Raw genomic sequence first — 21,301 nt, 5'->3', positions numbered from 1 at the left:
AAGTAACTGTTCATGAATTTGATTTTCAATGCTCAGTATATCATTCTGTCTAACCTGACTATGGCATACAATACATCTTTAGGTATGCCCTGCAAAACACTAAAAATTTTGTACAGTTCTGAATCTCCCATCTTTAGAGGGGGAAAAGACAGGTTTTGTCAAGCTGTAAGATGTCAAATCCTTGTTTCTTACAAAGTAGTTGGCTTTACTATGTTGGTGTCCTAAATGTCATACTTCAGTAGCCATACTCTGAAACTCTTGTTTGACAGGAAAAGTGCCCCAAACACAATATAAATTCCTTTGTTTAAAGTTGTGTGGATCAGGATAGATGGCAACCTCTTCCAAGCCCTAGGGTGTAATAAGCTGAGAGAAAACTTTATTAGCTGACTTTGAGGTTTGCTTTACAACAAATAACATCTTAAACCTGGTAGTCCTTGTACATTCATGGAACTACTGTTGATTTTTTTCTAGCATATTAATTCTGACTGGACTGAAATGAAATTTTCTGAGCTGCCAAATCTGGTCACCTTGTTGCATCACTTCCCCAAGCATAACATGGCAGTTTTCTGCACATAGTGCCAGTCTGCCTGAACAAAGCAGAGTTTGAGCCTTACAGTTGACTGGGAGGGAGAACTGTCTACTTGTATTTTAGAAGTGAAGGGGCTTCAAAAATCCAAGTGTTTTCTCTTCCTTTTCCCCACTCCTGAAATCCACCAATAGGATTGTGCCTATTGAAATCAATGAAGATACAGATGTCTCCCATTGTTTTTAACAGATGTAATGGCTGGTCCTCAGTACCAGCTTTTAAGCATGAAGTCTGCTTATTTATATCAGTGGATATCAGACATCATGAATGCTCAGAGTTTCATCTGGTACAAGGAGACATCCATTATGGGTTTACTCCTTCCACTGCTCAGGACTGGCAAGGAATATATGACCAGGCTTTTTGCCTTGTCCTGGCTTCTGTGATTCTTCTCTGCCAGCTCTTTAATTGCTTCCACCCTGGACTGAGTTTGTTCTAGTTTCTCTCAATAAATTTTACTCAGGCCTCATTATTCCCTTCGAAGAAAAAAATTCAAAGTTTGTTAAAATAAAAGATAGGAAGAGACACTCTCTTTCAAAGAGAAATCATTCACACGTGCCACATCAGGGTCACCATACTTCACTCAGTCAAAATATCCTTGTTCTGGAGTAAAGTGCCACGAAACATCACTAAGGGCAAACCCATCCAAGAGCTTTATTACATAATGGTGACAACAGATGCCAGTCTGGAGAGATGGGGGCTCATTGCCAGGTCTGTTCCATCCAGGATCTCTGGCCCCTCCAAAGTCAAGCACCACAGTACAAACTGGTTGGAACTCTGTGCTATTCACTTCTCCATCAAATACTTCATTTAACACACAGGCCCTGTTCCCTTCTTAACCAGAACGCAAGAGTCGTGCAGTTTTGGAGATGCCACAACATTTGTAAGATGTCTAGATAGTCAGACCTTTTGTACCTTATAATTTGGTTTTTGACACAGACCCTTGGCCTATTAGCTCTTTGCCCAGGTCTTGCACATGCTGCAACATTTTGCATCTCTTCCTGCAGCTTTTATGATGTAATCCAGCCCCACAGTCTTAGAAGCCTTAAATACCAGGGACTTTTCCCTGCAGTCGGGGACTAATAATTCCTTTTCTCTGCAAAGGAGTTGCAACCAAAACTTAAGGAAGCTTCTGTGATTTTACTCCTTATAGGCCAATTACCAACAAAACAAAGGGGGAGTCTACATCAGCCATTTATTGCAGGACTGTATCGTAGTCATCACTAACAGGCCACATGACATTCACCTGCTCCCACAGCAATCTGGGCTCCACCTTTTGTTTTCCCGGAATATCCCTGACTGCTTTTGCCCTGTTTTTTCCAGCTCTCTCATGTTTATTCCAAAGAATGTTTGCGGTGTGCTCCCCCTTTGCGAGGTCGTTACTATTTGCTGCAAGTTCTGGGCTCAGTGAACAGCCAATCAGCTGGGAGGGGCGTGTGCATGGGTATTGGAGGTGTGCGGGAGTGGACCTATCTGCCATTTTATCCACATGTTTTAGGATGGGTATTGACATGTTTTACCGCTGAGTGTGGGTGGTTTTTTTTCTTAATACAAACATACTTATTTTTATTTATTTTTATTTATTTATTACATTTTTATGCCGCCCAATAGCCGAAGCTCTCTGGGCGGTTCACAAAATATGCTCAGGAGCGCATATTTGACAAAGTTTATATCGCCCCCATGTGTTGCTGCCATCTGTGCATCCCTCATGAGTCATTAAAAAAACCCACCTCTACCCTGTACCCATCTCCCTAGCCCCGCCCACTTCTACCGATATACATGCGCAAGCTCTGTAATGGGGCACATGTGCTCCTGCAACAACACTCTTGTAATTGTGGTAAACACTGGTCACGTGTGCCCCATGAGTGCCGATCACGAAAGCAGGGAATGTTCGGAAGCAGCCCTCTTCCGTTGCGAAAGGGCTGCAGGTATAGATTAGGCCTAAATAGAGCACATCAAGAAATGTGGTGCAGGCTAACAACACCCTAAACTGGTTGTGGGGGTCTCCTTTAGACTATTTTTATTTATTTTATTTATTTATTACATTTCTATACCGCCCAATAGCCGGAGCTCTCTGGGTGGTTCACAAAAACTATAATTAATAGAAGGCAGGACAGGTATAACCCCTGCTCAATCAGACCAAAGGTCCATCCAGTTCAGCATCCTGTTTCCTACAGCTGCCAGCCAGATGCCTCTGGGAAGCCCCTATCCAGGGCATGAAGGCACATTTAACAGATTAGATAGGTCTTAACTATTTTAATGCATGTAATTCACACTTTTGGTGTCTCTCACGCTACTTCTATGATGAATAGACCCTCTACCCTAGGAGCTTATTCAGGGGCCAAGGAGGTGGGAAGGAGAGACAGTCATTTTCCAGTCATTTCCCCCACTCCTGAAAACTACCAATAGGATTGTGCCTATTGAAATCAATGGAAATAGAATTGTCTCCTGTTGTTTTTAACAGATGTGATGGCTGGCCCTCACTACCAGCTTTTAAGCATGAAGTCATCTATGGGGTGGTATATAAATGTAATAAATAAATAAATATAGTGTGGTAAAGTTTCAGAAATCCAGGATAGTTTGTTTTAGAGACAGAATATGGCCTTAAATTTTGAGGGAACAAATACAACTTAAATTCTGTAAAGCAAATGTTGGAAAATCTTAGCTCAAACTAGAGACGTTTTGAGCTTGCCTCCTGAACCCCTCTGTCATCTGCCATTCCCGTAGTGCATTTGCCCATAGTATCCATGATTGTCTAGCTTGTTAAAGAAATTGTTTGGATCCCCTCCCATTCTGCAATTCCCAGCACCTTATCCAAGGCAAGCTTCACTTTCCACAGTAGCATATGTGGAGTCACAAGAATGTCTGTATAATGTGGATGAGAAGTATTACTTAGCCAAAGTAGGGTTTTCTTCCATTACCCTCTTCAGTTACACAGCATACCTGAGTTTTGATATCTGAAGGACAAAGTGAACATAAAAAGCCCCACCCCCAATACTGGCCAGCTCAACAAAGTTCCCACCAGCTTGTAACAGTGCGGGCTCCTGGACAGATGGGGAAGCATATTTGATTAGGCTACATGTTCTGAACTTTTCCCTTGCTTCCAAGCAGTGTAATCTGATGCGCAATTGCTGGAGAATTAAATCTTTGTCAATACCCGTATCACTTCTGTCATCTGCCTTAGATCCCTTCTGTTACTGTCTGGTTGGTCAGAGGTAACATATAGGGATATTTGGACTCATGGAGCAAACCTTGGGTAGTTATCCCTAGATGCTGCAAACTATGGAATTGCTGGTCAAAGAGCTCTCTTGACTCAACCTTTCTGCAACCCATCTAAAAGCAACCCAGCCCATTTTATCCAGATCTCTCACCATAGCAAGAGCACCAACTCCTCCATTCCATTCCAGTTCCCAAAAATTGACAGGTCTGAGCAACAGCCAAACCCATTTATAGAGGCTTCTTTAGGGAAGTTTTATTGGTATGTAAACCTTCCCTCAATCCAGTCCAGTGTTTATTCTCAGGTAGGTTACAGGAACTCCACTATTCCCCCAAAGCAATCCTAACATCAGCTTCACTATTTACTACATCTATCCTATCCTTCCTCTCAGGCTGGCATAAATGAAGAAATTCAAAGAGGGAAGATGGCTATACTGATGGTTGCACGCTAACTGCCGGTTGTTGGTATGCCTGTATGTGATTAATTGTCCATCTCTAACATGTAATTACTGAATGAGATTTGGACCGTCTTGTTCTTGATTTAACCAACTTCTACAGTGCATGATGGTATCTAATACAGGGTCTTCCTACCACACCTTAACTGTGGAAGCCCCCCCCCCTTACTGCAGAAGTAAAGGAAAAGAATGTGCTAGCACCATCCATTGGCCAAATAGCCATCAATTACTGTTCCAAGGAGGAACACCAGCAAGGGAAGATTGGTCTGAAGTGCATGTAAAATGACCAGTTATACCTCACCACCACCTTGTTCTTGCCTTGAAAAACTGTTCTTCCTCCTTTTTCCTCCATTCCCCTTCCCTTATTTGTCTTATCTTTCTTTATTGGAAGCCTGATGGCAGGGCCTGTCTCTTTGACTGTAGTGAGCTTTAGGAGACAATTACCAGAAAAAGAGGATAAAAATACACTAATTAAACAAATATATAGGTATGCAAAATGTCTAAAATGACATTGCCCCTGTTCAGACCAGCCAGGGAGATGGAGATAACCCTGGGTTCTCCTGACTGCTATCGAAGTGGCAAATCATAGAATAGCAGAGTTGGAAGGGGCCTACAAGGCCATCAAGTCCAACCCCCTGCTCAATGCAGGAATCCACTCTAAAGTATCCCTGACAGATGGCTGTCCAGGTGCCTCTTGAAGGCCTCTAGTGTGACAACCTTTTAAGTATTTGAAGAGTGCTATCCTGTCTCCCCCCAATCTTCTCTTCTCCAGGCTCAACATGCCCAGTTCTTTCAGTCTCTCTTCATAGGGCTTTGTTTCCAGACCCCTGATCATCCTGGTTGCCCTCCTCTGAACACATGATTGATTGAAAGGGAGTGAGGGTAAAGTAAAAAAAATGACACCACAATGAAGTTAAATATTAGTTTTAATATAGCCGCACAAAACAATACGGAAACAAAGACTTCTCTGTAATGAAGCTGCTGCAGTAAAAAATCATTAAAAAAAACCACAACACATTTTTTAACCTCTGCCCCATTCCTCATTTTAGTAGACTGCAGTGCTGAGCACACACATGCAACTGCCTGGGAACAAGAAATCACCAAGTGTACAGAAAACATTTCCCAGAACACATGAAGAATGTAAGGTAGATGAGGACCAGGAGCCTCATCTACACTTACGGGGGCAGAACTAGGCCTTTGCAGTAGCTATGGGTACAAGCTCTTTAGCTTTTCCACCATATATGCCAGTATAGCATTTAAAGGTCCATTTATACTGTACAATTAAACAGCTATATTGCAGCTGTGTTCCCAAGCCAAGTTCTATTTTGCATACACAAGTCCAATAGAGGTTGGCAGGTTTAACCTCAAGTCACTGTGGATTTCAGAAAGCTGCTCAGAGTTCTCTAGCTTGCCCCAGAGTTTCAGTGTTGATCAAGCTTTAGTCAGGATATCAGAAGCTAACCTGAATGGATATCTGTTGTACATGAAGCAGCTTCTCTGCTGGTTAAAAAATCAAAACTCAGTGGGCTAAGGTGCCTGAGGCCAAGTTGAGTCAGGGGTTCAACCCAACCTTACTGGCATTCTGGTTTGAAACATGTTTCAACTTTCTGCTCATAATCTTCTGATGCAAGATCACCTGTAGGCAAGTTTCTTGTTTCTGCAATGAGCCTTTTGATCCCCACCATCCACTGGCTTACTTCAGTGACATGGTCCACCATTAACGACCGATGGATCTCATCAGCTGCATCCCAGCACTGAGCCTGGAGCTCTGAAACAAACAGGAGAGCACCTCAGAACTCCAGGAGATTGTGAGAAAGTGTTGCCAGTCACCTGCTCTCCCACAAGGCAACACCCTAAAAAACTGTTCAGCTAAGAAGTTCAGATAGGTGCGATTCCCCCACCTCATTTCCCGCACGCATAGGTTTGTGCTAATTCTGCCAATGTAGTGTTTTTTGCTGTAGGAATTATGTAAAGAGGCCAGAACTTGTGGGTTAGATTCACAATGAGGAATGCTCCCAATAAAGCACCAGAGTCTGGGCTTGCTGCTTACTTTGTGTTAGAATTCCCATTCCTCTTCTCACAGGAGCAGACAGTTTGCCTTGTGCCCACATCTGCTGCAGCATTAACAAACGCTTGCCAATATCATCACAAACCTGTTTCTGAAAAGAGAAACACAATTATTAGCAGCTATCTCTTCTCCTGTGGGCTGTTTATGACTTCTCACTACCACAAAGAGTATATCCGTAGCCCTCACCTGCAAAGAAGGAAAGGCAAAACACCTTTAGTAGCTCAGTTCAGAGGTCATGCCAGGCATTTAACCAGCAAAGCCTGATTAAGAGCAGTTGCCTGCTTTCATTTCCCATCCCGTCAGCTTTATAATTTTGCTCCAGCCTCTGGAGGTAAATCAGTATATTAAAATTTGTCAATGAAAGCATCATGCCAAACCATGGTTTAGCACCAGAGGTCCCGCCCCCGACTTCATCCATCCCCACTCTTTGTGCAGAGAGGTGCACAACATATTGCTCTGCACTTTTATTTGCATGAAGAAAGGAGACAGAGCCAGTTTCGCCCACCTCTTGCTGTCTTCAGGAAAGCAAGTGGTAGGTGAAGCCAACTGTGCATTCACCCAGCTTCACTCCTGCCTCACCTTCCCTGATCAGGAAAGGTGAGTGACGAGCAAAACAGACTGAGATGGCTGACTCCTGTGCCGGACTGGCCTTGTCCAAAAAATGGCTGTCATGGGGAGAGGTACCTATTCACAAAATGGCTACTGTGGTGGGTGCAGCAAGTCATAAAATACCCATTCACAAATATTCATAAATGGCAAAGTGGTAACTTTAAAAGACAAGAAACTTATCCAAGAACAGCAGAGTTGGGGTTTGAGTCCCAAAACAAAACCAGTCCTTTGAACCAATTAGTAAGGAGGTAATTCCCAAAACAATTTCCCTAAAGACACCCCCCCACACACACACAGAAACCACATCAACAACCACCCACATAGACACACACACCCATACACACACACAGACTCTACCTCACAGTCAGCCCACCCAATCCCCAACCTGCCATGTTTGGCCTGCTATTTCATCTGAGAACAACTTTGGGCCCACAGGCATTCTGGTGAAATGAAGATGGCAGCTGCAGTCTGGAATTTTGCTTTGTAGTGTCCTCTTGCTTTAAAAAAATAGTGAAGGTAAGAGGGCCTCATGGGCATCAAGGGAGATAAGTACAAGTGTTTCATTTGGGACCCTAGTTTTAAACATTACATGCCACAATCCATTCCTTTTCACATAAAATACATATTAACAGAGCTCTGTTTACACAGAATAGCCAGAGCATTATTTATCCGCAGCTATGAAAATCAAATCCATTTCATGCCAGACACTGCACTTAGAATAAATGTGCATACTTACAAGGTGCCAGAATTTCTAATATAGTTGGGAAATAGGAGCAAGAGAAAGCAAGATTCCCCACTCATACCCTACAATGCCCTTCGGTGCACAGTGGGCATCTAGGTAATCAAACAATAAACTTAGGGCAAAGAACCAGGCCAGAAGTACTGGTTCTGAGACTCAATAAAGTTCATCACTGCAAAACAAAAAGGGGAAGCCCTAGAGACCTGCAGATCAGCTCACCCGCACAGTTCTCCTGCAGTTAGCCAGAGCTTCGTTCAAGATGGAAAGCACGTCATCCACACCACAGTCCTCTTCAGCCTCCAAGAGAAGTTGTTTTGTGGCATCTGTCCTCAGAGAAAGACTAGGCAGTAGGCCCACCTTTTGTGGGGGAAAGGCCGGTAACACAACTGAAAAGGTATACACAAGTCAAGTCGGGAGAGAAAAGCATAATTCAGCAGTCCAGTTCAGTGTGATAAACAGAGAATCCAAATTTGAGGCCCAAAATTTCAAATCAAAACAGGCAAGTAAAGCATATTCGCAGTTTGAAGACTCATCGCTAAGATTAGAATCACACCCAATTACCCACTTCCAGGCTGCTTGGTCTCCACCTTTGGGAATTATGCATCCACAAACACTAGAATGCCACATTTAGATAAAATTCTCCAAACTAAGACCTGACAAATCTTTTGAGTATGTTAGGCGTTTACAAAGAGCAGCATCGCTACTGTTCATCACTTTAAAAAAAATATGGCTGGATAAACCCTTGAACGTTGCAGCTATACAGAAAGGGGCTTTAATTTTTAAGAGGGCCGCTACCAAGCAAAGCGCGATTCTGTTGAAAGGTTGCCATGGGTGGAAAGAGGAACTGAATCGCAATTAGGTCACAGCATGCAATGGTATTCCTCGTAGTAACCTATGGCTGCGAGAGCTGGACCATAAGGAAGGCTGAGCGAAGGAAGATAGATGCTTTTGAACTGTGGTGTTGGACAAAAATTCTGAGAGTGCCTTGGACTGCAAGAAGATCAAACCAGTCCATACGCCAGGAAATGAAGCCAGACTGCTCACTTGAGGGAATGGTATTAAAGGCAAAACTGAAGTACTTTGGCCGCATAATGAGAAGACAGGATACCCTGGAGAAGAGGCTGACGCTAGGGAAAGTGGAAGGCAAAAGGAAGAGGGGCCGACCAAGGGCAAGATGGATGGATGATATTATGGAGGTGATGGACTCAACCTTGGGGGAGCTAGGGGTGGCGATGGCGGACAGAAAGCTCTGGCGTGGGCTGGTCCATGAGTCACGAAGAGTTGGAAGCGACTGAACGAATAAACAACAACAATGAACTGGGAGGTGCTAAACCAGGAGGTGCATTTCGGAACCATTTTGGGGGGGGGGGTATTTGGGGGATTTCTCCAGGATCAAAATGAGAGAGAGAGATGCAATAGAGGCCTCCACAGCCTCAAAGGAGGGCCGAGTGACTAGGTGCGCGGGGAAGGGGGCAGTGATTTGCGAGAAGCTGCCGACCTGTGCCGGGAGGAGGAGGAGGAAGACGCGTAGGCGGCGGCGTTGCTGTTACTGTTTCTTCTGCTGCTGCTGCTGCTGCTACGCGCCGCGTCAGGCGCCCGCGCTGGGCCCCGCCGCCCCGAGGCGCCTGGAGCTGCTGCATTCCATACGAGAACTGCGGGGGGTCGTTCCAGCCGCTCTGCCGGTTCCCTGCAAAGCAGACAAAGGGCCCCCGCCCCTCATGAGCCTCCGGGGCCCGCTCGCTCGCCCGCCCGCCCGCCTGCCTCCCGGGAGAGGAACCCTTCCCGCCCCGCGAGGCTGCGCCTTACCCGGCTTGACGTAGAGCTCCGCCATGGTCGCGCCGCTTCCGCCTCGAGGCGCCTGGCCCGGCTGGCGTGACGTCGTGGCGGGCCGCCCCGTGAGCCGAGCTGGGCTGGCCGCGCGGGCCTGGCGAGCGACGCCCCGGGCCGCCCCAGGCAGGCGGAGCCCCGCGGCCGCCTCAGTAAGCTCGGGCCGCCCCTTGCCCTGCCTGCAACCCGACCCTAGGCGGGCTTGCTCGGAAGGGAGCGCCGTAGTTTGGTAGCGGGACTGGGCCGTCGCGGTCGCCGTGGCCTTGGCGGGGGGACGGAGGCGGGCTTAAGGTTAGTAGTAGTATTAGCATTATATGTATTTGTATCCCGCCTTTCGTTTCTACATTTATTTATTTATGTATTACATTTTTATACCGCCCAATAGCCGAAGCTCTCTGGGCGGTTCACAAAAATTAAAACCATAATAAAACAACCAACAGGTTAAAAGCACAAATACAAAATACAGTATAAAAAGCACAACCAGGATAAAAACCACGCAGCAAAATTGATATAAGATTAAAATACAGAGTTAGAACAGTAAAATTTAAATTTAAGTTAAAATTAAGTGTTAAAATATTGAGAGAATAAAAAGGTCTTCAGCTGGCGAAGAAAGAAGTACAGTGTAGGCGCCAGGTGGATCTCTCTGGGGAGCTCATTCCACAACCTGGGTGCCACAGCGGAGAAAGCCCTCCTCCTAGTAGCCACCTGCCTCACTTCCTTTGGCAGGGGCTCACGGAGAAGGGCCCCTGTAGATGATCTTAAGGCCTGGGCAGGTACATATGGGAGGAGGCGTACCAGAGATGTGCCTTTAAAAAACGAAAATTTTGAGCACCTACAGGATGTTCACGATTGTTAAGGCACAGATGTTGCCTTGAGACCCTGGCCTTAAAACACCAGTACATCTAGGGGTGAGCATATTACCCCAACGTTAAAATCACTCCACTGGCTGCCAATTAGTTTCCAGACAAAGTACAAAGTGTTGGTCATTACTTTTAAAGCCCTAAATGGCTTGGGTTCAGGTTACCTGCGGGATTGCCTTCTCCCATACAGTCCGCCCCGCACACTCAGGTCCTCTGGGGAGAACTTACTTCAGTCAGCTAAAACTAGGCTGACATCAGGTTCCCAGAGGACCTTTTCTTCTGTCGCCCCCAGTTCATGGAATAGCCTGCCAGAGGAGATTCGTAAAATTAACTCTCTGTGTGATTTTAAGGCAGCTTTAAAGACTAGCCTTTTCCGGCTGGCCTATCCAGATCAATGTAAAATCAAGAATTTTTAAGATGTATTGGTTCCTGTTCTAATGTTGTTCCCTGCCTCGATCCAAAGGGAGAGGCGGGTAATAAATAAATAAATAAATATATTTTGGTTCAAAGAGCTGCAGCCAGATTGTTGACCAGGGCTGGTTACAGGGAGCATACAACTCCCCTGTTAAAACAGCTCCACTGGCTTCCAGTCTGTTTCCGGGCACAATTCAAAGTGCTGGTTATGACCTATAAAGCTCTATATGGTTCGGGTCCAGGTTATTTGAAAGAACGTATTCTCCCTTATGAGCCTGCCCGTGCTTTGAGATCTTCTGGAGAAGCCCTTCTTTCAGTCCCACCTTCTTCACAGGCACGCTTGGTGGGAACATGGGAGAGGGCCTTCTTGGTGGCTGCTCCGCTGCTCTGGAACTCTCTTCCCAGGGAAGCTAGGCTGGCTCCCTCCTTGATGGGCTTTCAGAAGCAGGCTAAAACTTTTTTGTTCAAGCAGGCCTTTGGAGAATAATCCGGCCCTCCATCTATGTTAATGTCTTATAATTTTGTTGTGTATTTTTTAATTGTTTATGGTTTTGTTTCCTCCCCCCCCCCCCATGTATATTTTAAACTTTGTAAGGCCGCCTTGAGGCCCAGCATTGGGCAAAAGGCGGGATACAAATAAATACAATAATAATATAATATTATTATTAAAATGAAGAGGGGAGTAGAGAGGGGATTATTCATTTAATTGTATTTTTGTCCCTCCTTTGTACACAAAAATGCATTACTAGACATTACTAGGGAATGAGTAACGGATAGGGTTGCCATATTCTGAATCCACAATTGTGGGGGGGGGGGGCTAGGATTTTTTTTTAAAAAAACCTGAGCAATATGTAAAGGTCTAGGGGAAGAAAGAAAGCTATCTAAGCTTTAGTTATCTAACACTGTATGTCTACTCAGAAACAAATCCTAGTAAGTTAAATAGGGCTTATTCCCAGGTAAATATGCATAGGATTGCAGCCTAAAGTACTTAAGCACCTGCAAATAAATAATAGGCAAAGAACAGTTTAAGCAAACAAACAGAAAAAAATGACACTAAATTACATTTCTCCACTAGTTCTCAAAAGCTAGAGGAGACTTCAGTATGGAGACTTATACTCCACTAAGCAGGCTCAAGGCATTGGGCAAAAGGCGGGATACAAATAAATATAATAATAATAAGGCACCATTTCAGAGGTTGGAATTTCTCCGGCTGACTGGAACAGAAATCCGGGATTCTTGACTGACTGGCCAGGACATTTTAGAAATGCTTGGAAACCGTAACATTCCCGGTTTTCCGGGACGTATGGCAAGCCTAGTAACAGATGCCAGATCTGATTTCCCTAACTAGCTGCATCTGCCAAACCAGATTAAGTTTAAAAAAATGTGTTTCTGGCTACATTACCTAAGCAGCTTAGGGTCACTGTTGAGTCCAGGAGTACCTGCAAGCTGTATGCTTGAGACCTTCAGGGGCAGTGCAGCTCTTTCTAGACCTCCAACCAATCAACACCTCCATCTTGCTTGGAGGTATGCTCTGCTACATATGTCAGGCCAGGTATAGTTTGAGAGATGTGCATAGTTGTCATGGTGGACATAAAAACCAGAGCTGCCCCAGTTAAGGCCCAAAGATGGATATTGAAGTTCTCCCAGACAAGAAGCCTTGTGTGTGTGGGGTGGGGGTTCCTCAACACCACCTCAGAGGCCACCTCTGTCAGCTCAGGAAGGAGAGACTATTAGGCAGTGTGGTAGTCAGTACACTTAACAATCCCAGTCCTATTTCAAGAGCACAATACCAGGTCCAGACACTCAACCTTGGTGGATTAGTGAACAGGGTATCTGAAACGAGATATGGAATCCTGATGGAACACAGGAGTAAGTCCACCCCTCCACTCACCAAGCTGATACTGCACCAGGAAACCTGGGAAAGGTTCACTTCTCCACTCATCCAATGCTGGATTGACACACTCAAGTCCTGGACCACTTGGCATTTAAAAACAGTACGTGAAAACCTGATGGGCTGCTCATATGATTACCAGAATCACCAAGGTGAGAGATATAAATAACTAAACAGCTGGTGGCACTCAAACAAATAGATACGATAAAGGGGGAAGCGGTTCTAGAGGAAGGACCAAAAAATGGAATTGGCTGTCCTTATCTTAATTGCTAGTTATTGTCTTTCTTACATCTGGCCCATCTTAACCTCCACTCTTGCTTCCTCTGCTTCCTCTCCACCCCATCCCAAATTTATAACAAGAGAATAGCTTCAGCTATTGGATGGAGTAGAAATGAAATACGGTAAATAAATACAACAAACTAAATATAGCACCAGTAAAAATATCTGGTAATGGAGACCAAAGATAAAGCAAATCTAGCTTTCTTCCATATTAGCAGTTTATTTGCACAAATGATCAGATATAAAGTATCGCTGAGGTAGACTTGAGTCTATCTTAATCCAGAGCTAATTATAAATAAAATAAAGGTTAGATTAGGCCCAAAATGGAAAAGAAAGGAATGTATTTGGAGATCTGCTCCTTCTCACCCGCATCAGTCACCCATTTTTATGACATAAAGTGGGACCCAGCAAGCATTTTCACCAAATTGGTGTAACAGGCTCTCAGTATTTATGTTATTTTTTTAAAAAAGAAATCCACAGGAAGATTGACATTCTTCTTACCCTACTTCTCACAAGTGTGAATCACTTGTGCTTGTTGGAGTTGCTCACCAGCATTGGGCCATACAGTGATGGCCTGGATGGATGGCTGTTCCCAATCCAAGTGCCAGGCTAGGCATGCTGGTGTTGTTATAAAGGACAGTCATGAGTGCTGGTGCTACACACACGCACACACACACACACACACGTTTACAGACATTTTGTTAGTGAGCACTGGAGCTTGGTTCACCATTTGATCATTCTATGCTTAATTATGGTTACTGGCTAATTTCAGAAGAACTGCTTCCTAATGTCTGGTTGTTTGACAACACGTTGTCAAAACATGTTCTGAAGTTTTAAAAAATTGGCACAACTTTTGCCAAAGAAAGAAGAGTCATGTTGCAGGCATCTGCAATTCTCAGCTATACTACGAAGGGTGCTAATGTGGTGAAATGGATGGAACAGTATCTGTGTCTGAATGCATGGATTGATAGGGTGTAGATTATGTGTCACTTTTCAAGGGAAATGTTTATCTGTGTCTATGTCTGAGTAATCCAGAGGTTCACAAGCATATATTTGCTGCCTCAAACTAATACAAGTGCCTGACAAGAACTGTAAAGGTTGCTTCCTTCGACTGGGCCTGCAGGCATGTTCCATACACCAAGCATTCATGCTACAGCTTTTACTACATAAAATCAAGTGAAGTTACTGCCTCAAAAAGCTGGCATGCCCACTCTGCCCTTGTCCACAAACCCTGGTGGGCAGTGAGAGCAAGGTTTTAAGCCTAGGCGGTGCATTTGATTCTGCCTGCTCTACATGCCAAGGAACATTTCAAACATTCAAGAGCGGCATTGTTTGCCCTCCCCCAGAGCAACCTTGCCTCCTCCTCCTCCTCCTCCTCCTCCTCCTCGCATCTACATAGCAAAAGACTAGAAGAAATATGCGTCGCGTGTCCAGAATTAGCCGGGACCTCGCTTGGGAGCCAGTGTTGCTTGGATCTGTTGGCGTACAGTGCGCTATTTACATTCTGAGCCTGGACATCAGAGGAAGGATGCTGTTAAGTATCCTCGGGGGCCCACTGTCTCTTCCACATGGTGTCTTTCATCCTAAGGGGTGTGTAGCATGGAATGCTTTTGGCGGAATGCTTCAAAGAAGGAGAAGATTCCCCGCTTGCGGTTAGTGGCTCTGCTGCCATTTTTCTGCAGGGAGTGCCCTGTGACAGGGAATGGACACACTGGCGAGTCTACTGACACTGTCCTTTTCATCTTCAGGATGGAGCGGGAACCACTCTTGGATCTCATTTGTGATGTAGAAGCCACTAAGCACTTCTGATACTGAACCTACCAAAGAAACAATAAATAGATCATAGTGAATTTACAGTGCACAGCCAGTCAAGGCTTAGAAAAACCTGATAGTTACTAGCTGTACCCGGCATAACATACGCCGTTGTAGCATATCTTAAAGTTTATTAATTAAATATCATCGCATTTTATTTATTTATTCATTCATATATTTCATTGTAAACACAATTAACAATCTCGTTCTTCTCAGATACAACACTTAATGAGCCCAATGATCGAACTCTTGAGAGAGCTCTCGAACTCTTGAGGGAGCTCTTGAGTTGCCCATGACTGAATACAGGTTTCGGAAGGTATAGGCAGTTTCTGTCAAAAGTCTATCCCTGTGACTTATTAGTGGTTATTGAAAAGGCTAAACGTATAGGAAACCTGGGGGGAGGGGGCGCAGGTGTCCCCCTCTCCCCGGGGTTCCCGTCAGCCTTGGGCCGTCCGCCCAGCTCGCTTGAGATTAGGCTCGGGCCTCAGCTCGCAGCAGGCGAGCGGCCTCCCACCCAGCCACCAAGGGCCCTGGTCATGCCTCGCTCATGCTCCAGACCATGGTGCTGCCCCCTTGGTGGGGGGGGGGGAGAGAAGAGGCAGAAAGGGGGTAGGTTTACCTTGGAAAGCCCAGAAAAGTCAGGCGAGGGGCTTAGCAACCTGTATCAGCTGACATTACATGTTACTGTTGCTTAACAACCTGTATCAGCTGAAGCCTGCACGGAAACATATCTAAGTGTTTTATATATTCAATGAACAAAAAACCTACGGTTTATAAAACAACATTAAGGCCGTACACTTTTCCACCAAGCACCAAAAAGCGCAATTTAATAATCTTACGCACATTTAGCCAGAAAAAAGTCCTACAACTCCCAGCATTGCAGGGCTTTTTGTCTGGGAATTGCACGACTTTTTTGTTTTTGTTCTACAGTGCAATCTCATGGACGTCTAAACAAAAGTCCCATTGAGCTCAGGTGAATAGGCAAAGAATTGCAGTTTTAAGGCAGCAATCTTAGGCGGGCATGAGAGTAGATCCTATCGAACAGCATTGAATGCACAGGATAGACATGCCCATCTCAGTGAGGTTCAATTGCCAAAAGCCTTGTAATAAGCGGTAATTGCCTTTCTCTCATCTCCTCCTCCTCCTCCTCTTTCTTTTAGGGTGGTGAGTTCAGGGGCGCCGCTCTTTGACTTTCGTCGCAGGCAAATCCCGATCCCCCAATCTGGTGTGCATGTACCCGCACGTTCGACGGGGGAAGACGTGGCCCGTTTCTCTTGCCCTGTCAGAAGCCCTTCCCGACTTGCCTCAGCACCCCGCAGTGCAGGCCTTGCATGCAAATCGAAGCCGGTCCTTGTGGATACCGACAAGAGAGCCGCGCTGGCCCAGGCACGCATGGAGCGGGGGCGGCGGCGCCTTTCACCGCTCAGCAGGACTGCAAGGGTAGGGCTTCGCTTTAGGTAGGAGGCCGGCCGAGGTAGCGCGCGGGGCGGAGGGGCAGGTCAAGTTGAACCTAGGCGCCGGTGCGCGTCGCGACTGGCGAGGGGTACACGCGCGTGCAATTGGGCTCCTCCGCGTGGAAAGTTGGCCACCCGCATCCTGGCCGGGCACGACTGTCAGGGGGGCAAGGAAGGAAGAAGTGCACGGCGGAGGCTCCAATTCCCCCGTGGAGTTGCCGCCGCCGCCTTTGCCCGGGAGTGGGGGGCCCTAGCCGGGGGGGGGAGAAGAGGGAGTTATATCCTTCTTCGTCGCAGGCCTGTCGGGAAATGGCGTCCCCACCATAACAGGAAGTGTCGCAAAGGGCTATTGCGACACTTCCTGTTATGCCGAAAACTACATTTCCCGCCGGACCTGGAAGGAGGAAGAAGATGAGTCCCTCCTCTCCCACCCACCCCACGGCTAGGGCCCCCCCACTCCCCCCCGCGCAGCCCTCTCCTATCCCTGGGACCCGGCCTGCCGTTGCCGTAGTTCCTACGGCAACGGCGGCGCGGCCCTGGGAATTCCCCCACCCCCACGGTACCGGTCTCCACCGCTGCCGCGGTTGACAGCGGCGGAGACCAGGAAATCTCCCCCCACGGCAGGTCCGGGTTTCAATTGAGCGCCCGGCTCCATCCGAAGCCGGGAGCTCAATTGAAACCTTCGGAGGCAGGCCCGGGTTTCAATCAATTGAGCCCCCGCCTTCACTCAGAAGCAAGGCCGCCTGGTCCCAGGGAAGCCCCCTAACCCCACTTACCTGACCCGTCGGGGATGAGCGCCGGCTGCGCTCTCCCTGCTCTCTCCTTCCCTCCGGGGATTCTGATGCTCACGCACATGCGTGAGCTTATCAGATTCCCCATAGAGAAACATGGGGATTTTAAAAAATTAATTAAAAATTGATGGAACGGTCTTTCGAAAAAAGAAAGGCCATTCCATCAATGGGATGGATAGGGGAATGCAATCCAAATAATGGATTGCATAGGAACGCTTCCCCTTTTGCTCTATAAGTGCGCAAAAAAACCAGGAAGTAAAAAGAAGCAGATCCTGACAGACATCCTTCCCCCCCCCCTTTTTCAGCTTTAAACTCCCACCCAGCCCTCAATATTGCAGGAATCTCCCTGAAATGCGCAGGGTATATAAAGCCAGCATTCCTTTCTGGCAGTACCGCGTTTCAGAAAGATTCCTGAAATATTTTTCATTTTAGGGTGCTAGGTTGCCCCACCCCCCAGCAACTCAATTTAACATGGCGGAATGTTCATTTTACTGACGGGCCTTAATAGATTGTTGCTACTTCTTTCCTGGCATAAATGCTTTATATCTGTGGTGTAGGGGCAGTTTATATACCCATATAAGAAAAGAGGCACCAACACCATTGGACATGGACCTGCAATCCTCGTCTTAGGCGCTTTGACACTGCTGACCAAACTGATGATTCAAATTGATTGGGAGTTGGATTGGTACAGCTCTGACTCTTAAAATGTGCAAGGCAAAGAGGGCTTGCAAAAGGATGATCCTATATTAGGTGGACAGCAGGTCTGGACCAGGTGGGAAAGACAAAGAGTGTCATAAAATCCTGCTGAAGCCCTACGTCTTGGCATTTACCATGCATGCAGCCTGCACTGCTTCCGAGATGATGCCGGCATCTGGCTCACACCAAAAGGCTGTGCACTGAAAACACTGTTGCCCCATGTCAGTGATGAGTGCAAACGTGTGGGCATCTTTCCCAATCCCAATGAAAGTCACGTAGCGGACCTGGCATTCCCAAATGCAGGTGTCCTCCTCCTCTTCCTCAACCTTAAAGAACACAAAAGAATCCAGTCAGATTATTAGACTAAGGATGCATATAGACCAGTACTCCTGTTGCATGGCAGCTCAGTTCTGCCCTAGGTACTAATCTTTGTGTGTTCCCCATACATGGACACTTCCATATCCCCAAATTGTGGACTCGTTTTTAAAAACATTTTCTTCACCCAATGTGAAGAAAATGTGCACATCCTAAGAAATCAGAAAAAGTGCCCAAAGGGACAGAGAGCACCTTGAAACAGGATCTTATCATGATCAGCTTCTAGCAGCTGCATACCATGGAGAAAGAGGATAATTAATTTAGAGTGGTCCAAGAATTTCACATACTTTACCTTATGGTAATTTCACATACGTTATCTTATGGTAATCCTTACTGCAATGGGTTCCATGTATTTTGGTTGGCTTTGGTAGCCGAGCTATAATTTGTAATTGTTAAGGTTCTGCTCCTCCCCAGTGCCCAGTCCTACGCAAAGTAAATCCCACTGTATTCAGTAGGACTTGCTCCCATATAGATGTACATGGGATTGCATCACTAAGCCAGAGGGAGAAGCCGGGACTCATTTGGGCAGTGGGTGCTCTGAGCACCAAATCAGCCATCTCCAATGGTCCTTTCCAGCTTGGAGCGGGAGTCAGGGATCTCACCCTCAGAAGCAACTGCAGGGAACAATGCCAACGCCGCCACCCCCATCTCTACACTCGTCACCATTCCAATGAATGTAATGTTAAGTGCCCAAGCGCCGGATAACTTGCAAGAGGTTGAAAAGGGAGGGGAGTGTCTCAAAAGGTACTAAGACAGTTTTTCAGTAGGAAAACATTGTAGCCCCCATGTATTTCAGGTTAAAGCCACTTTCTCAGGACAACTCGGGGTTACTTTTTGTGTCTCCTATACCAATTCAGTCCCTCTGAGGAAAGGTTTTAACTCAAAAAATGCATTGTCTGCAGCATTTTTTCTACTACATACTTTTTCCTGTCATCTCTTGAAAATCTCACCTTTCTTGCTTCTTTCCTTTAGTAATGCTGCTTTGCATTTTGTTTCCTCTTACTTCTTATTAAGCAACTAGCGAGAATATAGTCTGCACCCTTTTCATTCTATGTCCATAAATGAAAGGAAGAGAAGGTTTTAAAAAATAAGCTGAAAGTTCAAGGAAGGGGCCTGGAATATCCCTGGGGAGGTTGCCCCTGGGGGCTTGAGCTTCTTTTTCTAGTTCTCATTTTCTTTGTTTGCGCTAAAGTCCCTCAGTTCTCTCTGTGTATCTGATGAATAGTTGCTGCTACAGTAAGCCAGGTTGCCTCTAAAGTGCCACAGTGTTTTAGAAGAAAACATGGCTACCCTTCTAGAATTTGTCCTAGAAGAGAGTTCTCCAGGACTGTACTTAGCAACCTGTATCAGCTGAAGCCTTTACGGAAACATATCAAAGCGTTTTATATATATAGATGGCACTCTCTGGAGAATTACTTTTTCACCCTTAGGGTGGGCAGGAAGGGATTATATAAATGCTTCAATTCTAGAGGCTATGCATAAAGAATTAGAATTGCCCCCATTTCATAACTTGTATAGAGTTTGTATGATTTTTGGGGAGCTGAGTCCATACTAAAGAGAAAAGGTATGGACAAATATTGGCTTGAATCCAAGATCTCACTTGCGCAAGAGGAAATAGCCTTCCGTGAGAGAAAGGGCTCTGCTCACAGAAGGTCGCTCCTCACAGTTTTTAAGGATTCTCCCCAGCACACCAGAGCACACCCCATTCAGGAGGTTCTCCTGACTCCATTTTCAAGGGGCAGGAGAAGCTGGCATTGGAGATAGAGGGTTTTTTCCAGCATAAATACTTTATCTGTATTTTCTTTGATGGCACAACTGTATGTCGAAAGAAATTTAATTCAGTTCTGTCTTCAGTTTCAAAAATATGTATTTCTGAATAAAAAGAGCTTCTGAAGGCAGCAAAGAATAGCAATAGATTAAAAAAAAGCAAGATCTTTTGTAAACATATAAGCCCCATCCCAAAGGAAGGTGTACTTTGGTCCCATTGAAATAAATAGAAGAAATTAGTTGCACTTTGTTTGGACTTGGGACATTTCTCTCAACCAGGATGATCAGGGGGCTGAAAGAACTGGGCATGTTTAGCCTGGAGAAGAGAAGGTTGAGGAGAGACATGACAGCACTCTTCAAATACTTAAAAGGTTGTCACACAGAGGAGGGCCAGGATCTCTTCTCGATCCTCCCAGAGTGCAGGACACGGAATAACGGGCTCAAGTTAAAGGAAGCCAGATTCCTGCTGGACATCAGGAAAAACTTCCTGACTGTTAGAGCAGAACGACAGTGGAATCAGTTACCTAGGGAGGTTGTGGGCTCTCCCACACTAGAGGCGTTCAAGAGGCAGCTGGGCAAGCATATGTCAGGGATGCTTTTGGGTGGATTCCTGCATTGAGCAGGGGGTTGGACTCGATGGCCTTGTAGGTCCCTTCCAACTCTACTATTCTATGATTCTATGAAAACCAAAATTACTGAGAAGGCTAAGAAGGGGCGTGAATGACCATTAGGCATTTATGAACTCTTTTCGATGTCACTATTTAATAAATAGGCACAATCCTGCCCAGTAAGACTGGGCAAAACCTAGCACTTTAAAGTCCCATTGATTTTAATGTAAAAATCAAGCAACTGCACTAATCTCTCCCACTGAAATCAATGGAGTTTTAAAGTACTTAGCTGTTTGGATCATACAATGGCCATGGCAACTGGCTAACGGGTTATAGCCAACAAATCCCTGTGTAACTTGGGACTGAGCTATTTGAAAGATCACATTCACCCCTGTGAGCCTGCTTGGGATTTAAGATCCTGAGAAGAGGCCATTCTCACTGTCCTGGCACCATCAGAGGGATACTTGGTGGGACTGCAAAAGAGGGGCCTTCTTAGCAGGCTCTGGAACTCCCTGCCAAGGGAAGCCAGGCTGGCTCCCGCTCTGCTGTCCTTTCACAGGCAGGCAAAGAAATGTTGATTCCGACAGGTTTTCAGCTCTTCATCAGCTGAAGTAGTTTTTATTCTGGAAGTGCTATTTCTTTTCTTTCTTTTCTTATTGATGGATTTTAATGGATTTATTTTTATACTTTAATTATACGTCTGCATTTTGTTTGTATTCCTGTGGTTAATTGCCATGATCTCTATTTTTAGTGGAAAGGCAGGATATAAATTATAAATTTAATTAATAAATAGAACACACAAAAAGACTACAGCTGCAATTCTACTCACTAGGGAGTAAATAAATGCCATTAAACTT

The 21,301-nt window shown here is 45.6% G+C and overlaps 2 protein-coding genes across 4 annotated transcripts in view; both read right to left on the bottom strand.

The window, feature by feature from the left end:
* Positions 1 to 5,162: 5,162 nt before the first annotated feature.
* On the bottom strand, positions 5,163 to 9,574 carry SRA1 (steroid receptor RNA activator 1). 3 transcript variants are annotated; one of them, XR_010025646.1, is made up of 6 exons: positions 9,477 to 9,573; positions 9,169 to 9,357; positions 7,890 to 8,056; positions 6,305 to 6,413; positions 5,372 to 6,022; positions 5,163 to 5,333 (listed from the first exon to the last, which is right to left on the bottom strand). XR_010025646.1 is itself a non-coding variant. In XM_063130125.1 (5 exons), the coding sequence occupies exons 1-5, from the start codon at positions 9,499 to 9,501 to the stop codon at positions 5,826 to 5,828; spliced, it is 681 nt and encodes a 226-aa protein (XP_062986195.1). In that variant the 5' UTR covers positions 9,502 to 9,574; the 3' UTR covers positions 5,163 to 5,825. The 3 variants fall into 3 exon arrangements, 2 of the variants coding, with proteins under 2 accessions (XP_062986195.1, XP_062986194.1); XM_063130125.1 differs by having other exon boundaries at positions 5,163 to 6,022; positions 6,305 to 6,407; positions 9,477 to 9,574; XM_063130124.1 differs by having other exon boundaries at positions 5,163 to 6,022.
* Positions 9,575 to 14,318: 4,744 nt separating this feature from the next.
* The window catches only part of APBB3 (amyloid beta precursor protein binding family B member 3), a 39,140-nt gene continuing 32,157 nt past the window's right edge, over positions 14,319 to 21,301 (bottom strand). The window contains exons 11-12 of the mRNA XM_063130122.1: positions 17,829 to 18,020; positions 14,319 to 14,758 (exon numbers count right to left, since the gene is read on the bottom strand). Coding sequence (XP_062986192.1) covers positions 14,525 to 14,758; positions 17,829 to 18,020 — 426 coding nt within the window. The 3' untranslated portion in view covers positions 14,319 to 14,524. The remainder of the gene's footprint in view (positions 14,759 to 17,828; positions 18,021 to 21,301) is intronic.

The sequence above is a fragment of the Elgaria multicarinata genome, chromosome 7 (genome assembly GCF_023053635.1).
Source record: "Elgaria multicarinata webbii isolate HBS135686 ecotype San Diego chromosome 7, rElgMul1.1.pri, whole genome shotgun sequence".
Lineage (NCBI taxonomy): Eukaryota > Metazoa > Chordata > Lepidosauria > Squamata > Anguidae > Elgaria > Elgaria multicarinata.
Note: the sequence above shows the minus strand (reverse complement) of the source record. Positions and strands in the feature narration are given on the sequence as shown.

What these genes read in the sequence shown, in the direction of transcription:
- SRA1 (XM_063130124.1), bottom strand. Translation starts at nt 9,501, where the DNA reads ATGGCGGAGCTCTACGTCAAGCCGG. An exon ending in GGAGCTCTACGTCAAGCCGG is followed by an intron (nt 9,358 to 9,476) that starts GTAAGGCGCAGC and finishes TCTGCTTTGCAG; the next exon opens with GGAACCGGCAGAGCGGCTGG. An exon ending in ACTGCAGGAGAACTGTGCGG is followed by an intron (nt 6,414 to 7,889) that starts GTGAGCTGATCT and finishes TTCTCTTTTCAG; the next exon opens with AAACAGGTTTGTGATGATAT.